General features: G+C 40.6%; 1 protein-coding gene across 2 annotated transcripts in view; it reads left to right on the top strand.

The window, feature by feature from the left end:
• The window catches only part of AGBL1 (ATP/GTP binding protein like 1), a 273,439-nt gene that overhangs the window by 74,426 nt on the left and 180,717 nt on the right, over positions 1-18,296 (top strand). For both annotated transcript variants that reach the window (XM_017742726.1, XM_017742725.1), the window contains exons 16-17: positions 2,512-2,656; positions 6,201-6,354. In XM_017742726.1, coding sequence (XP_017598215.1) covers positions 2,512-2,656; positions 6,201-6,354 — 299 coding nt within the window. The remainder of the gene's footprint in view (positions 1-2,511; positions 2,657-6,200; positions 6,355-18,296) is intronic.

Below are 18,296 nucleotides of genomic sequence, written 5' to 3'. Positions count from 1 at the left end.
ATTTTTCTTTTTAATGCATGAGTGAAGAATATCGAAGCCTCCCAAAGCCACCTGTAAAGTTCCTGTTACTGCCAGATAGCTTGCTGTAGATGGAAGCAGGTGTCAAGAAGTGATCCAAAAGTCTGGAAATGTCTTTTCTGGGTGGTTAGTTAGGTGGAACAGTAGAGATGCTCAGAACAAGAATGAAATGTGCTGCTGAGCAGTCCTGTGCATCCCTTCCCTACCCTGGGGATCATGTCTGAGCAGGCAGGAGTAAGGAACTGAACTACCAGTGTGCCATCAGGGTCAGAGGTGTTTCCTGCTACAAAACCCTTGGGTTAAGTGGCTATTTTAGGAGAGAGAGACACTTTCGGCTGCAGAATTACAGACTACAGAGGGAGAAGTCTTTACTTTGGAGTATTAGGGACAGGTGGGAATTGTCTGTGTGAGATATTTAGGCAGTACCTGCCTGCAAAGACCTACTTCCTCCCATACCTCTAACTACAAATGTGAATTTGGAGGGGAGGACTTAGAAGAATTCAGCACTTTTGTGACACTCTTTATGAATAAGATCTAACCTTCCAAGTGACACTGAGTATAATAGAGGCCATGGAGATGAGCATTTTCCTTCTGCACTATGCAGGAAATGGTTCTTAATTATCCTTCCTTGTTAAAATTAATAGGAACTATATTAAATGTCATTGTTCTGACTTCAAGAAATACCAGGTTTTAACTCTTGATCCACTGAAATACATATATAAATGCTACTAAGTACATGTTTCTATATTTGTGGGTTTATTGAAATTTTTTTCTCTCCGAGTCTCTTTGTTCAATATTAAGGTGTTTTATTTACAAAGGGCATGTTGGGGTAAAGGGCTCAGCTGAGAATAAAATCATAGGCTTTTCAGGTTGCCACTGTGACTCAGTGTTCCTGCACTCTCTATCGATCCCTTTGGTATCACTCACCCCATGTGTTCCTAGCTACTGAATCCAAGTGAAAACCTAGCAGCATTGTATTGTGTCTCCCTTATGAAAAAGAGCTGATTATTTTGGAGAATTTGACAAGAATAATTATCTTTTCTCTCCTCCCCTTTGAATAAAAATGAACAGCAGCAAAATAAACTAGTATTGTAAAATTCAGGAGCTGAAATTGCATCTTTTGGTTGCTTCTTCTATTTTGCATTTTAATGCAACATTGATGATAACATTTGTCAAAGAAACCTCACAGTCCTTCAGAATCAGAAGGTTTGGCAACAGCATAATTGGTGCAATGTGGGAAAAATATTGTTTGAAATGTACTTATGGATGCAATTTTCTCTGAGGCTTCTCCCTAAAGCGCATGATTTGTCACTTCATCTATGCTGAAAGAAAACTTTCTTACTCAGCCTGAAGTCACCTCTTCATCAGAGTAAGTCTCCTGCAACAGATCAGGTCCTGACACTAGGCTGAGAAGTTAGCTATAAGATTTTGTAGTTTTATTGAAGGCAGTGTTGAGGATTTGTGTGCCCTCTTAGACCTTGTCAGTGTTGACCAGCCCCTCCCAGAGCTCTGTTGTAGTGAGGCTTCAGCTCAGTCACTGCTGTGTCCCTGCTTTGCTACAAAACCTGCTCTGGCCCCTGACCCATGAACTGACCTGCTAGCTGGACCCAGACCTGCTTTTGCACCACAATCTTGTCTGATTATCTGGATCTGTGGTTAAAATCCCTCTGCTGTCCCTGGGCATGCCCTGATTGGGTGCTGTGAGAGATGACCATGCCTCAAGTGTTCCTTGATCTTCTGGTTTCCATATCAAGCTCAGCTCCCTTTTTTTAGGGAGCAGCTGGCCCTCACTGGTCCCTGAGAGAGAGGGGCTCAAATCTTCAAAAAAGAGATATATGAAGAGGAATTTTTTGGTATATCACAACTGGCAAATGAATGAAGTATCTTCTCCTTCATGCCCAGTCTCTTTCCAAACCTACTCTCCTCCTCTTCCTATTCAGCAAAGTGCCTTTGATGGCATCTGAAATATTTTTATGTATGTCCTATTTATTATTTATTTTCATTACTGAAGTATCACTTCCTGTGGTAGAACTGAATGGTTGTTTTGGTAGGGTATCCATATTTTCTCAATTTCCAGGCTTTTTGCAGAGTATTTTCTTGTAGCATTGTTCAGGGCTGTGAAGAGGAACCTGCATCTCTGAGCAAGATAATGTGGATATCTGCAGAAATACAGCAGTTTTAGCTGCATGTATAGTTTAAATGCCTTTGGACTCTGCTATATGAGCTACTATTAGCTGACTGATTCTTTATTTGCATCTTAACAAAAGGAAGCATTAATGGATGTTATTTTCCTAGGAGAGTGCTCCCATCCCTCAGCAGCACGTGACTGGCTGTGCCCTGCACAGCCACGTGCAGTTCTGCCTCCTGACTTCTGCTGGGCTTTGTGTCCTCTTGTGTGGATGCTTCTCTGAATGCTTATTTTTCCCATGGCTGCTTCAAATGCATATCTAGAAGTGAAAAGCATTTACTTTCCTCCTCTTTCTCTTCTTCCAGAAACCACTACCGCTGCAGTGCAGCTGCAGGAGGCGGCGTGAGGGGAAGGTTCTACTACACACTCACCTTCAGCATCAGGTTCCCTCACAAAGATGATGTCTGCTACCTGGCCTACCATTACCCCTATACCTACTCCACTATGATGGTAATGCTGACGTGTCCACCTAGATAAGAGAATGGCCCTGGCAGGATGGAGCTGCTTGGGTATATGTAGATTTTGAGATGACACAGAGGATTGTTTTCACACATCCTCGTCCCTGGGAGTGTTCAAAGTCGGGTTGGATGGGGCTTTGAGCAACATGTCTAGGGAAAGGTGTTCCTGCCCATGGCAGGGGGGTTGGAACAAGATGATCTTTAAGGTCCCTTCCCACTGAAACCATTCTGTGATCATGATGGTGTAATTGCCTTGTTTACAGCTGCAGCTCCTGCCAGAAGTCCAGAATGTTGCTGGAGAAAAGAAATTTCTCTGTGGGATAAGCTGAGTACAAGCCATTAGTGCTTATACCAGTCATAATACAGACCAAAGGTGCTCCATTCACTTGGGGCTGCAGGATCCTCCTCCTGAAGGGCTGGGAAGCAGGGGGCTAAACCTAATGACAACTCAGATGTGCTGCCTGATCTTCCTCCTGACACAGGGTAACAGCTCAGCTTTCAGAGCTGCACCCAGCCTCACCAGGCTGCTGGACCTCATGTGATGCTTTACCAGCTCTTTCCTCGGTGCCAGCTGGAGTGTCAGTAGGAATTTATGACACTCCCACCAGTGCTGTCAGTACAGAAACTAAAAGAATACAAGTCCAAAGCATAAATTTAATTATTGAGCTGTATCAGGTTTTTTGCTGGGGATGGGTTTGTTTTCCATGGCCTTTTCTGGCCAGAGGTGGATGGTAAGGGAATTTTCTGGGAAATGCATCCAATGTGCTTCCTCTATAATTGATGTAGGGGAGACCAGGGTCTGAAGGGGAGGTAGGATGAAAGAAATGAAATGAATAGTTCTGGGAATAGCTTTTCTTTGTTGCTAAAGATGAGAAAGATGTTACTGCAAATAAAATCACACAGTTCCAGTAGATCAGTTTTCCTTCCTTCTTGCCTCAGTTTCCATTGTCAACAGATTTTGTTTTGGGCAGTACACGCCGGTGTGGGTTGGGGGAGTTTGGGGTTGCTCCATTTTTTGTAATGGTATCAGTTTGCCATGGCCAGGTATTGGAGGCTGTGCTTTCCAGGGGACAGTGTACTCCCCCAGGACTCACTGTGCACGCCAGCAGAGTGAGGCTTAGATTGATTCCCACTCAAGAAAATCTCCTGTCAACTGTTGTGCACCTATTATAGGCATTCAAAGAAATTCTTTCCAGTATCTGGGGGAAGGCCAGTCCAGCCTTCAGTCCAAAACATGTCTGTCAGCCCACTTCTCATCAGTACTTTACCAGTTACTCCTAGAATTCCATGGGGAAGACCGTATGCTCCAGTGGTGGGGTTTGACCTTTAGCCTGAAGGCACACATACCTACAGTCTGCAGGGTAAAAAGCAAATGCAGTACTGAAGAATTAGTTGGACTTATTCACCACCATACTTTTCCACGTAAATGCAGTACCTCATCATTATTTAACTGTTATTGATTTCTATCTTCTGCTGGCACAAAGCAAGAGAGACTTGGAGAGTTTGTGTGCTCTGGGAATCACTGAATATCTCACCTGCTCCTGAATGAATAGAATAGAGATGAAAAAGATGTTATTCCTAGGCTTGCAGGGCCAGGTCTTTAAATATTTCACTGTCTCTTCAAATAAAATGCTCATTGAAGTTAAAAGGAATTTTGCCCCAGGAAAAGTTTAAATGAACTCAGACCCAATAAGGACCATAAAGTTTGGTAAATGAGAATTGTGGATGGAAAAGATTGATAGATTGTCACGCCCAGCTTTAGCCAAAGCAAAATCATTACTTCTAATAATTCTGAAAGACTTCTTTGCTTGGGTTAATTTAAAATGTCAAGTGATGCACTATGTGCTTTTCTATTTTACTTTTATTTCCACATTAAATAAACTAAACCAGGTTTGTGCATCAGTAGATTACATTTTAAAGCATTTGTCCACTGGTGAAGTGTGTTGGTTTTACATATTAATAATAAATTAAAAGTGATTATGAACCCAAGGGCTCAATTAAATACATAGCGCTTTGGGGAAGAAGATAAACTTGTATATGGAGTTAGTAATTTGAAAATGTTTTTAAATATCATATATATTTAATGGTTATAGGTATATTTGCAGGAAATATTGCAGAATCCTATTTGAACTGGATGCACTCTGCAGTTCATTACTTCTTGTCCATTAGTAATTGCATTTCTTTTATGAACAGTAATTTATCTATTTTTACATCACAGTATTAATTGTTTTGCTATCTAGCTGAAATCTCTGTGGTAGCTATACCCAATTAAGTTTCACTGGGTACCAGGAACATAAGTAAATGATGATATTGAGTTCTCCGTATCTATGTGAGACTGTTAAATGCATCTAATAATTAAATTTACTTTATAGACCTGTATTTTAATTGTTTTATAACATGGCTGACTGTAAATTTCAGTTCTATGTTTACATGGCTCTGTCTGGATGCTGGGAAGGCAGTCTGAAACATCGTGAGCTCCAAGGTTTGAGGAACAGGAATGTGGTGTCCCATAAATGTGGATTAAAATGTAACCCTGACTTATAAAAACAAACCATTACTATGTGAGGGTCATTGAGTCAATTGATGTGGTTTAGTTATTGTTAGGACAAGTGTGCTCACTGCACCTCTTCCTACCAACTGGGAGAAAACTGGTGTTCCACAACACTCAGCAACACCCTGCAGTGGCATTACTCACACTCATCCTGCCACTTGCAATTGCAATGTAAACAGAGAACTACACTTCATCTGGTGTGTGGGTGACAAGTGGCTCTGTGTCTAATGAGGCAATCGTAATTTCTTCCAAAAAGTCTTTCTTCTAAGCTGCCAGTTCCTTTTCTCAAATTTCTCAAGAAGCTGTTGGACTGAAGAATTGTTTAAAACTGTCATAAACTTTGGGGGTGGGGAGAAAATTTCCCTTTTAAATAACTTCTTGGAAAGAATCTTCAGATTTCCCACTACTGATTGTACAAAATGTTGTTTCGATATAAACTTTTTGGCTGCCTCTCATAATGATATGGAGTTGTCACTGAGTTTCAATGGCATGTGCTTGACAGCTAAGCAATCAATTCTGTAAATGTTAAAAAACTGGTGAGTTTTCTCACGTTTCTACAAAACCCCTATTAAAATATAAAGAGGAAATGCTTCTCTTTTGGATTTCATGTATGCATAAATATTTCATTATGCTAACAAAAACACCTAGGAACTGTTCAGGCATAATCATAGAATAGTTTGGGCTGGAAGGGACATTTACAGGTCTTCTGGTCCAACCCCTCTGTAACAAAAAGGGACACCCTCAAGTAGACAATGATATAAGAGTAAATATTCTGTGCAGCTTCAGTGAGCTGGGATGCATTGTGAATGTCTTGTGCATATTTGTGGGATGTAAAAGGTGGTGATATTAACTGGCAGAAGAGAGGAGCTGGGAAGTTAGGAAGATATGAAATTAGTATCAATAATAATATACAGCTACTGGAATAAAATCAGGTTTTATAGAGTGTGAACTCCTTTATAAATCTGCTTCCTTGCTGCTTTTTCAGTCCCATCTTGATGTCCTGGAACAAACTAGGAACCGTAAGAAGGTTTACTGGAGGCAGCAGACACTCTGCCAGACTCTAGGAGGAAATCCATGCCCGTTGCTCACAATCACTGCCATGCCTGAGTCTAAAAACGGAGATGACCTGGAGCAGTTCTGTAAGTAGCCCAATGAAGCAGTAAAAACGATGCTGGTGAGTTGTGCTCATGTCAGCAGTGACAATAACAACCTCTTTTGTGAACATGCTGATTTTCTTGTCTTTCTCACTTTGGAAAAAGAAATATAAATATGAGGAATAGCCAATTATGATGCTCTTTACAAATTACAGGTTTGCATGGAGGAGGGAGGAGAACCGATACCATTTTGTACTTCTAATTTCTCTTCAATGATCTAAAACATTTGAAAAGTTCAAAGTTAACTATCTCCTACAGCAAAAAACTGTGAAAAATTAATTCAACAAGTTTTTTTTTATTTTTGGTATTTTATGTTCCCTATTGAAATGATTTATGTATTTTGAGGTCTTAAATTTGAAAAAAAAACTGCCAAAACCAAGATAACTCATCTCCAGCTGGACCAGCAATTGAAGCATTCTGGTGAAATTCCATCTCCTCCAGTGTGCCCAGTAGATCCATCTGGACACAATATAGCTCCTTGCGTTCTGTCTGAGACCATACTGACGATGTACTGTTTAACAGCAAATATTATAATTGCCATTTTATATCTAGAGCTGGTTGTTTTTCATTGTGAGAGCCAAAGATTTAGACCTTCAGTGGCCTTGATGAACAAGATAAAGATATGCATGTTTCTGTAACTCAACAGCAAGTGATGAGATTCTGATTAGCATCACATTGGGTTAGCTTTGATTTTAGAGCCTAAATCATTAATGACTTATATATAGGCTGATTTTTTTTCCTGAAATCAGGAACAAGGTATACAGTGGGTTTTTGTTTTTTTTTTGTTTTTTTTAATCTCTTCACACATAACACAGGTTGAGACCTTTGAGGGATTGTGAATATTTAAATTGTCTTAAGATCTTTTTGGATGTTAAATGAATAGTTTTCATTACCTCAAACACTAAGCTAGAAGAATCCAACGGGATTCTGTGACATGAACCACAGTTCTTATTGCAGACTTCCCCTTCTAAACTAAAAGGGAGCTCAAATATGAGAGTTGGTGAAAATCGCTCTTTTTTGGTCCAGGTTTAGAGCAGAGTGACTGCAGCTATGCTGACATTAGTGTCATCATCCACTGCTTGTACTTTTTTACTGTAACAACTTAATTACGAATTCAGCTTTTACCCTGGATTAGCAAATTTATATAATGAACATGCTTTTCTTGGTTGAAATATTAAAGCAAAATAGCCAAGTACAGGCTACGTGGGAACTTAAAACGTACACGCACAGCTTTAATTGTGGCTGCCCGTGCCTGGCTTGAAGAGAGAATTCCTGTCCTTAAGCACTTTTGTTCTGTGATAATGATGATACAGAAAAACAGTGGGTGGGAGTTGTGGAGGGGGAGATTGGTTATCCAAAGCAGCCTCTGGCACATGGCAGGTGATCACCTGGTCAGATGTTATTTGCTGGCACCTCATGGCAGAAGGTCTCAAGGGGGCAACTGAAAGTAAGTTGGAATATTTTATTTGATGATTGGAGCCATCTGGAAGAGGCATAGAGTGAACAAGTGATTCTGCCCAAGTGAGAAGCCCTTTCCAATGATGGTACGAAGCAAAAGCTGAGCTAACATTTGGGTTTATCTAAGCAAGGGCTTGGAGTGAGTCAGTCACATGGTGAGTCAATACCCTAAACACTGGACTGTAGCTCTTTTGGCCTTGAAAGGACTTCCTGAAAGGAGTGTTTTGCCATAGGAGAGCAAAAACAAAAATACAATTTCAAGGAAGTATAGTGATATAAATATGACAGTGTTGGGAGGCATGGCCATTTTCTGGAGCACTGTATTCTCAGAGTATATTAGACTGTTTTTTGCAGTGTTAGAAGAGAGCCTGGCAGGTTTTCAAAGGTCATTAACCTGTCTGCAAAGACAAGGCTTGGCTTGCTTACTCAGCACAGGTTTGCTGAAAGCTTCATAAGGCATCTATGAACAACTTGGCCAGATACTTGTTCTGAATGCTTTAGACTGTTTAATATACTGCATCTGGGTTCAAATCCCAATTATGTGGCTTAAGTCCTCTTTATTTTCAATGGAAATAAATATCTCCTGCCTTGTGGTAATATGCGAAGCCAGTGGGAGCTTGTAGTTCTCCCTGAAATGCCATGAAATCCCGTGCTACTAAACCCTCCCTCTGAAGCCTTGCACTACAATAGGATTGCAGCCTTCCTACATCTATCCATGAACCCATGGAACTCCATCAGAACAGAACATGTAGAAACCCCAGCTGTCCAACTGAAAAAGAATTTTTTTTGGGAGGAAGACATTGTCAAGGCAACACAGTCTCACTCAAGTTTTCAAGACTGTAAAAGTAAACACCAGTACTCTTAAGTGATGAAAATATTTATTGTTTTACAAGTGGAAGAACAGCAAGGCAGCACGCCATGTTTTATGCTGTGGGGATGCCTCTAGGCAAATCTGAATAATCATGTATGTGCTTATTTTGTTTGAGTAGCTTGGATAATTATGGCTTTTGGGGATGCACTTGGTCTAATTTGTGCTGCCTTGTGTGGCTTCGATCAGCAGTTACTTCTCAGTTTCCTCATTTTGTATGACATACCCATCTTTCTGTGAAGTGTTTTGGCTGATGGAAGGACCTGTTTGTCAATGTTTTCCATGCTAAAAACATAACTTAGAGCTAAATATGAAGAGACCAAAAGGTGGAGGATTTCCCTGCAGTAACTCCCATGGCTTTGTAAAGTCTCCATGCATGGGTATTTCAGCTTGAGAAGGAACGTGGAGTTCCAGCACTGGGGAATTTGGCACATGGATAATGAATAAAAATGGACAGCATCTGTTTTTTCCATCTGATTCTGTCCAATTTAATAGTTTTCATGAACTATAGTCATTTTGATTTCCTATCAAATTTATTTTGCTTTTGTTACCTGTGTTAATCCGTACCTTGAGAGTTTCTTTCCAACAATGCCAGTGGCACAAATCACACCAGGACTTTGTAGCTCCCGCACATGATCATACTGAAATACTCTAAATCCTTCTCAAGTATAGACACATGGGGATAAGGAAACATCATGGATGAAGAGGCATTGGGTGGCTGAGGAGTGCTGAGAAGGCAGCAGGATCAGCCTGGTAGGAGTGCAGTGGGAAGGAGTTATTTTGTATTGGAGATGCTGATGGAGTGGGAGCAGCCCAGGGAGAGTGAGGGCATGGCATCCTCTGTGTCAGCTGTGCTTTATTTCTCTTCCTCAACTCTTTCAGATTACTCTTGTCAGGCTTTTGATTAATGTGGTCCTAGGATGGTTAAATTTGTCTGAGTTAAATTTATTAATGTGCACCTTGTTAATAGGAAGCACAAGCCATGCTGAAGGGAAGAAAAATGGGCTGCTTCTTTCCTTCATTATGCCTTGTTTGTGTGAGGCTTTGATATGCACTTTAGGCTCCTTTCTCCTTCCTTTCTTTATATCTGCCCTTTATGTGACAGTGGTGTACTGAATAATTTTTAATAAATGCTCAGTTCTGAAATTGATACAAAGAAAGAAAGAAATTACCTGGGAACTCTTTGGCTTCCTGTGCTTTGACTCTCAGTCATTCAACCCCTCAGTTACAGCACGACCTCCACTCAAACTTGATCCATGTCTGTGGGTACCTGGGGCTGGTCAGTGGTCCCTGCTGTACTTTGCAGCTCCATAGACTTGAACAAATAGAAACAATCTTGGTTTTTGTGGTTGCTGCTTAATTTTAAACTTGCCCTTCCTGCTACCGTGAAGACTGAGCATCCAGCTAGTAGGGATGTCTTTACTACTCATTCTAACTGCAATATCCTCCATGGTCTTGTGATAAAGGTAAAGCCATTCTGACTATGCATGGGTGACTTTATTTCTGGCTATGATAGGTCTGACTGATGAGAGTTAAAGGGGCTTTTTGAAGGGAGGGCAATTCCCAACGTCTTTCAGAGCATTCTCAAATGCAGAAACAAGGAGAAAGATAAAGCTTCCAAATCTTGGTGCCAACTCCCTGCTTGATGAATTAATAGGTGTTTGCAGAGCTCTGATTTTCTTCAGTTTGCCACATGCACAGACCCCGGTGAAGGCAGTGTTAGCACCGTGTATGTGTACTCAGTAATAGTTTGCAAACTCTTAGTTCACAGTATTATTTATGCATGTGTGCAGTGTGTAACTCTACTAAACTCCCTGGCAGACAGCTGAGTAGACCCTGCAAGCAGTAGGATACTGTTGTAAGTGACAGAGCAAATGGACAGATTAACTCTTCAAAGAAGTGTAAGGAAAATATCTAAACACTGACGCACAGGCAATGATAAAATTGTCTTCTCGTTAAGTAAAGGATGCTGATATGTTGTTAATGTTAACAGAGTGGTGGAATTAAAACCACCAAAAGCAAAATGACTGGTCAGAAAAGAACAGTGTACACTCTATGCTGCCATGTGAGTGTCTTTCAGGGGGTGTTTCCTGCTTGTGCCCTGAGATGGGGTGGATTTGCTCTCACCTTTAGATAGAAAGAGAAGGGGCAGGACACCTCTGGGATGTGATGTAGCATAGGTGCCATCCTGGTTAGTGCTAACACAGAGTAATGACTAAAACAGTCAAAAGGAATTGCAAAACTCTCTTCATGGCTGATTGTACTGTTGTCATCCTCATTAATAAGAGTGATTATTCAGTGTGTTATGTGTACTCCATAGTCAACACATCTGATGAGTAACCTTTCAGCAGTGGGTAGCATTACAGATCTGAATTTTGGGGTTTAAAGTTAACCCAAAATGTCCCAGATAATTGGCAGCAGAGGTGAGGGAAATTAAACAAAAATGACACTAGGGAACGGATTTATATCTGTAATATCTGTCATTTTGAGTTGCTCTTCTGTCATCACGTGTCCTCTTTATGCATGGCTGAGGAAACCATTATGAATATTGTCAAAAAAAAGATAATGACACCTGCTTATCTTACATGTAGGCTTCTGGGGATTTGAAGCACATTTTTTGTCTAAGCATGTCTAAAGATGGATAGAGTAATGTTTTTGGGATAGTTATGGTAGGATGCTCTTGCCTTTTGAATCTGCAGATGCTCCTGGAGCTGGAATGAGGGATAAAGTGAGACTAATGAGGTGTCTTTACCTGGTCTCATCTTAAGCCTATGGAATAAAAAAGACACAGTTGCTGGGAAAAAATATTCTAGCATTTCTCAATTTGCTCATATAAGCTATTTAGATGGTTGTTTTGCAGCTTAGATCTCTTCTTGGGAAGAAACAAGCCCTTTACCTTTAAATATAAATTCCAGCAAAGAGCAATTCCTGAGCAAAGAACAGAAGAGGATGCGAATTGCAGGGGCCACTTATGAAGGATACTGGGAAATAATGATCATGTGGAAAATGTACACAGTTTAATTAAGCACATTGATTAAATCAATATGACTCAAACAGCTTAGTGCTCCAATCAGCTTAATCTCATTAAATGTAATTCAGGCCTCGATAATTGATTAATAATGCATTATAGTTTATGAATTATTGACTCCGAGTTATTATAACTGTGCCTGCTCCCTGCGTGGCAACCAATGTTGCATGTTAATTATGAAAGGCTCAAGCTCTCTTCTCTTGAATAACTTTTCAAACCTGGAGGTGACATATCTCCTAGTGAAACAGGGATCAAATTAGTTCAACACCTTATTGGAGTCAGTCTGCCCCAAAGGAAGCAGCACTCCTTAAAGGAAGCTCTCATCTAATAATGTCAAAATAAGGAGGTAGAATGATCTGCTTTGATTGGTAATGATCGTTTCAGCAGGCAGAACAGCTGCCTGTAGCAATTCATCTGGAGTGCTAACCTGGCATTGTGCTGGCTGGAAGCAGCTCACACCAGCAAGCGCATCTGCTCTTCCACTGTTATTGCATGTGATGCTCCCTCCAGCACACATGCAAACGGTCCAGCCACTGCTGATGGACCCTCAGGTCACATATGTCCGCCAAATGGGGACCAATCCACCTCCCCAGAACTGTCTGGGTGCTGACTGGTTTCTGTGGAAAGGTCTGATAGGCTTTTATAGTGACATTTCCACAGTGTATTGTCATACAACAAGAAAGAGCTATTGCTGCTATTGATGATGATCTCAGGAGAGAAACCAAGAACTGAGGAAAGCCCCTGCTCCTTGGGTGGTCCCCCATTAGATGGAATTTCCACTGAATGGGAGCAGAAGATGTTATCTCAGATTGTTGTTGTAGCTTTCTAGGCACCAAACATGGACCAAATTGCAATCTTATGCAGAAAGTCTCCACCAGCATTACATTTCCTTCAAGTATTCCACTTACAGACCTGTTCTGCTTTTTCCTATCATCAGTTCTCTCTCTCTTCTCCTTATTTGTGATTATGGTTAAACGTGAACAGATTTTACTGTGTATAGAAATTGATTGAGATGATTGTAGAACACTGGAGAAAAACATTTTCTTCTTTATCCTTGCATCTGTAATAATGAGGTTTGTGTCTATGTCTTCTTTTGATTTGAAAATTTTCTCCTAATTTGCGGGGCTGCCAGGCAGAGGTGCTGATTCTCCTCTCACTTTGTACCAAACACTTTGTTTTTGGTGACAGGAAGAGTCAGCTGTTGTGAAAACTGTTACCCTGTTTTAATGCAGCAGTGAAGAAAGGCGGAATAAAATTGTCATGTGTTCTACAGTGTTAAATAATTACAGAAATGAGAACGTTTTTTTCCACTTGAATAGACAGTTTCTCAAGCATCTGAAGCCAAAGCAATGCTCTCCAGATATGCAACACTGATGGTGTGTGCTGAAAATTTTTCAAGATTCTTTCAATTTCAAACATCTCTTCTTTTTCTTTCTGATATCCCCGTCACAACAGCATTGGCAGCTCCTTGCAAAAAGAGCAGACAAATTTCTGCAGAACTGTGCTCCTGTTTGAGTATCCAGCCTGCTGCCATAAAGACAGAAGCTGTTTTAACAGAATATGAAATCTGTGGGACAGACACATGGTTGTCTGCAGGCTGAGTCCAGTATTTTTCATGATGTATCCAATGCTCCTTAAATCCCAGTGTTTGGTGGAACTGACTCTGCCAGCACAGCTTTGACACTGTGGTCAGCCTTCTGTGAGCTTGGCAAAATGCATATTAATATATTGAATCCCAGTAGTCATGGCAGCGAGGAATGGACAGAAAACACTGAACAAGGATGCAAAAAGTGGGCTTTGAAGCAGAGACAATCACAGTTTTTTTAGCAAAGAGAGAAAGTAAATATCAGGGTAATCCCTCTTTCTGTCCCACCCTCTGCCTAATGCAGCATGATGGCAGAACAAGCACCTTAAACGAGATTATTTGTAGTGTTCATTCAGCTGCCATGTTCTGTGGTTTTTTTTAAATAATATTCCTTCTGAAATTTGGAAGTTTTTTCTAAGCCCTCCTCTGCTTAAGGGATAGAGCAGAAAATGCTGCAGCACTTTTTTCAGCACTTGTTCAGCTGCCTTTCCTTCTTTGAATTATAACAGTCTTATTTCTAGCCCAAGAGACTTATAACCTTTGCATGTCCTTTCTAGAGAAGAAACTATGTGATTAAAGGCAGAATTTTCTAGAACATAAGTTATCAATATCTTCTTGGTTGGTATGGACTTGGGTTAGAACACCAGGAGTTGGACTTGATGATCCTTGTGGGTCCCTTCCAACCCAAGATACTCTATGATTGTCTCAGTAGTGATTAGTACTGGCTATGCTCCAGACTTCCAGAACATAGCAGCTTTTTCTGATACACTAATGAATTAAACATCTCGAAAATCTAAATTAGCATATCTTAGTTATAATTACTTTATTTCTTGATTGGTTTGTCAAGTGCCTCAGAAGGGTCTTCCCACAGGTGTGTGGTACTATACTTGTATTTTTTGCTACAAGGCATTGAAAATTATCAATGAAACTGAAAATGGTTTGGTTGTTTGTGTTTCTTATATTGCTTTGGAAATCTATAGCCAGCTGCTGGGAATGTGCCTGTCTTGCAACACCCCAGGACCAGTTCTCATTGCAGGGGCCCTTCAAGCTTCTGTTGGGAGTGATAGGTTGCCCAAATTCTTGCCTTACTAGGAGGGGAAAAAAAAAAATCATCTTCTCTCCTTTAGGTGGAAACAATTTGTGAGAAGCCTGCAGGTGTTGTGTTTCCAATGGCCAATGAAGGTATTGAAATGCAGCCCAGCAGAGCTCCCAGGCAGCTCTTACTCCCTCAAATGGTGAACAAGCATTGAACTGCTACTAAGTTTCTATTACCAACTTCAAATTACGGCATGGCAAAAAAAACCCAAATCAGAGTGTTTCTGTGAATTGCACATTTCCCATGCCTGGCCATAAATTCTAGTCTCACACAGTCCTGTGGGGCATGTGCTAAAAGGTCACTGTGGTACTGTGTAAGTCAGCCAGAGAAGCATTTGAATTGAAGTAAATCTTTCCTCAGTGTGGCAGAGATGGGCTGTGAGAGGGAGGACATAATTTTAGGGTCAGATTGACTCTGGAGATTGACTATTGATAGGAGCAATGTGCTTACTGAGGGGTGAAAAGTCAATGCTTGTTCCTCAAGGAAAAAGCCAAGGTCAGGAAGGGGTTCCTTCAGCTGGTGCCACTATTGCCCAGCTGGTCACGTGCCATATTGCACAGGTGGTTGGTTGTTTTTCACAAATCAGAAGGTCTGGAGCACCTGCTGTGGTGTATAAAGTGGTTGTCCTGGAAGTAGTTGGGTTTGCCCCTGAACACCTGTGTCAAACCAGTTGCTTCTGGTCAGTAGTGCTGAAGGTGTGGATGGTGGGGTGGTGTGTGGAGCATTCTTACTCCTTGAATTAAAAGGTCAGTTAGAAGTTCCTCAGGTTAAAGCCTTCTGTAAGGTAAGAAATTGTCGTTTTGTAAGAGTAGAAATGTGACTGGTTGTTCTCCTTTCTGTTTGGTTGTACCTCCTCATTGATAATTGCTAGTCAAGCTGTGATCAGAGAGTTGGGAGCAGGACAGCTGGCAGGTTGGCCTTGTGGAAGACTAATCTGTAGCTGGAAATCCCAATGGGTATAGTACATGTACCAGCTGCTGTCAGACCCACACAACCACTCCTGCCATCACAGAGAGCAGGTTTTGTTTCTGGTTCAATATTTTTTTCTTTTCTGTTCCAGAAAAGCTGTGCTGATACCCAGATTGAGGTAGATACATATTGCTTTCTGATGCCTGGTGATCTTGTGGGAACAAACTATTTTGGATGGCAAGAATGGGCAGAGTTGGCAAAAAGTGGGGTCTGTCACTCTTCTAGCAAACCATTGTTTTTAGTTTGGGAACTCAGCCTAAGGACAGTTTGTCAAGTCCTGCACAGTTTGTGTTAAAGAACTGCTAGGCTGTGACAGAACCCAGAGTGTGTCCTGCTAACAGGGAACTCTGCTACTCTGAGGTAGATTCTTCATGATCCTGTGACTCTTGAATTTCTCACTCTAACAATAGGCTTCATCTTGCACAGGCAAACCCTTCCCCAACACCCAGAACTAACAGACTGCTGGGAAACTGTGTGGGTGGTGTTATAACTTTCATGTTGCTTTCACCTTTATCCTTCTAAACTGGGAAGTTTCTTGGTGCTTCTAAATCTTGGCTGACTGGTTTGGAGATACTGTCTACTGTGTCTGACTTGAAAATAGAAAAGTCATTCAACTGATACCTCAAGGCTTTGAAAACTTTCTGGAAAACAACAATCTAATTTCTGGATTTAATGTTCCAAGCTATGCGTTCTTGTCTGATAAAGGCTGACCTGGCTAGTCATGTATTGCAAATGCCTGGAGTTGTTTGGATTGTATGGAGCAGCTTTAGTGCATGTTTGCCAGAGCTGCAAGCAGATAGTTTGTTCAGCTACTCTGCCCACATCCATGCGAGGGGCTCTACACTCTTGTGAAATGTAGCAAACACTATTTCTATGTGCTGATCTTAATCAAATGCTATTTCTATGTGCTGATGCTAATATTAATCTATCCAAGGGCATCACTGAGTGAGGAGGCATATTTGCGATACCTGGTATGCGTTTGTTTTTCTCCTGGTTTTTTATCTGTAATTCTGAACACCTGCTATTTCTAATTCCCACCTGCAAGTTGATTTTGCTGGGAGGGTCTGTGTGGCTTTCTGCCTGACCTGTTTAACTGAGTTTAATTTTTGTAATTGGAGAATGAGATCCATTGCTGTGTGACTGATGCAGCCAATATTATACCAGTAAAATAAGTCAGCAATATGTTAAAAGTAGTAGTTTGCAGACACCACAGGCTGATACTACTTGTTGCCTATAACTGACAGATTCTAGAAACAAGTATTTGTGATTAATGGGCTGCAATTATACAGAAATACTAAAATGAAATGGGACTAAAAATACCCTATAATGATTTTTAAAAGGCCGCTCTGTTAATGAGAGGATTTGTCCATCTCTACATCAAAGAGAAACTTGTTAGCTCTCTGAACTTGCCCACCTGTTTCTAATGCAGAAATAGAAATAAAAACCAAGTGGAGACAGCTGCTCTGCTCAGACTGCAAATGTGCTGATAAGATCAACGAGTTGACGAGTGACATGGTAGATACTGCAAAGTGCACCAGTGCTCCCAGACAGCTAAACTCGGACTTCTCTATCATTTCAGGGCATTTATTATGTGGCTGTAACACTTGGAAAATTATATCTATCAAATCACCAGTGCATTTAGAATTTAATTTGCTCTATCAATTGCAATTGTTGTGCTACTTAGCTGTGGGGGGGAAAAAAGTAATTTTCCTTGTCACTTGGCAATTCTTTTTTATAAGCTTTTAGTCTTTTTTTTTTTTTCCATTGCATTTGTTTAACATACTGTTCTGAAGATATTTCTGGCTTAGCCTGGGTGCTGCTTCTATGTCTTTGAAATAATGAGGTTAAATTAAATAGGTTGAAATTTTTATTAAAACATGATGTGGGCAGAGGTGATGAGTAAATGAAGAAGTCAGAATAGGTTTGGAGGTATGTCTTGGCCCACAGATAAGGAAGGACTTGTGGAAAACTTAGGGGCTGCTTCCTTTTTTAAATTTTATTTTTCAAGAAAGCCAGAGAGACATACTAGAAAATTCTATTTTATTTCCTTATTCTTCCCTTACCATGTTCATATCATCTTTTGCTTTTTCCCCTCGTCTGAAAACATGACATGATAGTGATGGATAAAGGAATATCGTAGCACTCTGCAAATGTGTGTGTGCTTGATAATTTTGGGAAGAATGGGTGGGTTCCAAAATGAAAATGACAGCTGATCTTGATCTAGCACAAATAACATGACTGAGAGAGGGCTCTACTGATTGTTTAAGTGCACAATTCAATTCATTTTCATAGCTAATGAAAAGAGGAGGAAGAGATTTGAAGTAATGGATTATGTGGAAATTCACGTCGAGGGTGAATATGGATGGCACAGAATTCTTTGACTGGGGCTTGGGAAACAGCTGTTGAGCTTCCAGCTCTGATTGATTTGTATTTTATCCTTGGGCAACTTACTTGATTTTTCTGTAAATCCTTACCTTCATATCTTGGAACACACTTGAAACATGTAATCTTCAGTCTATGAAGTGCTTCAAGAGAAGATGAGTGAGATGGAATTTATTATCGCTGGCATCAGAGTGACTTTGACAGGTCTCCCAGAGGATGTTTAGGTCCCATGGCAAGCACCTAACAGAAGGCTGTAACTAGTGATTGAAGTAGAGATGAAGAAAATGGGTGGGAGGGCAGAAAGCCCTTAAATTCCTTGCTGATCGGGCTGTGCCTGCTGGAAATAAAAAGGCAGAGAGCCTTTTATTATAAAAATGATGCTGTAGTGGATAATGCAGCAGAAACTATCTCTGATTTAATTTTTTTCCGTTCTGCCTGCTGTGCTGGAGGAATTTCTGAAAAAATGATTATCCTTTTTTTTTTTTTTTTTTTTTTTTTTTTCTTTTGTTTTTCTCTCCCCAGACACCATAGTAAAAAGTCA

This window comes from Corvus brachyrhynchos, unplaced genomic scaffold (genome assembly GCF_000691975.1).
Source record: "Corvus brachyrhynchos isolate BGI_N302 unplaced genomic scaffold, ASM69197v1 scaffold97, whole genome shotgun sequence".
NCBI lineage: Eukaryota > Metazoa > Chordata > Aves > Passeriformes > Corvidae > Corvus > Corvus brachyrhynchos.
Note: the sequence above shows the minus strand (reverse complement) of the source record. Positions and strands in the feature narration are given on the sequence as shown.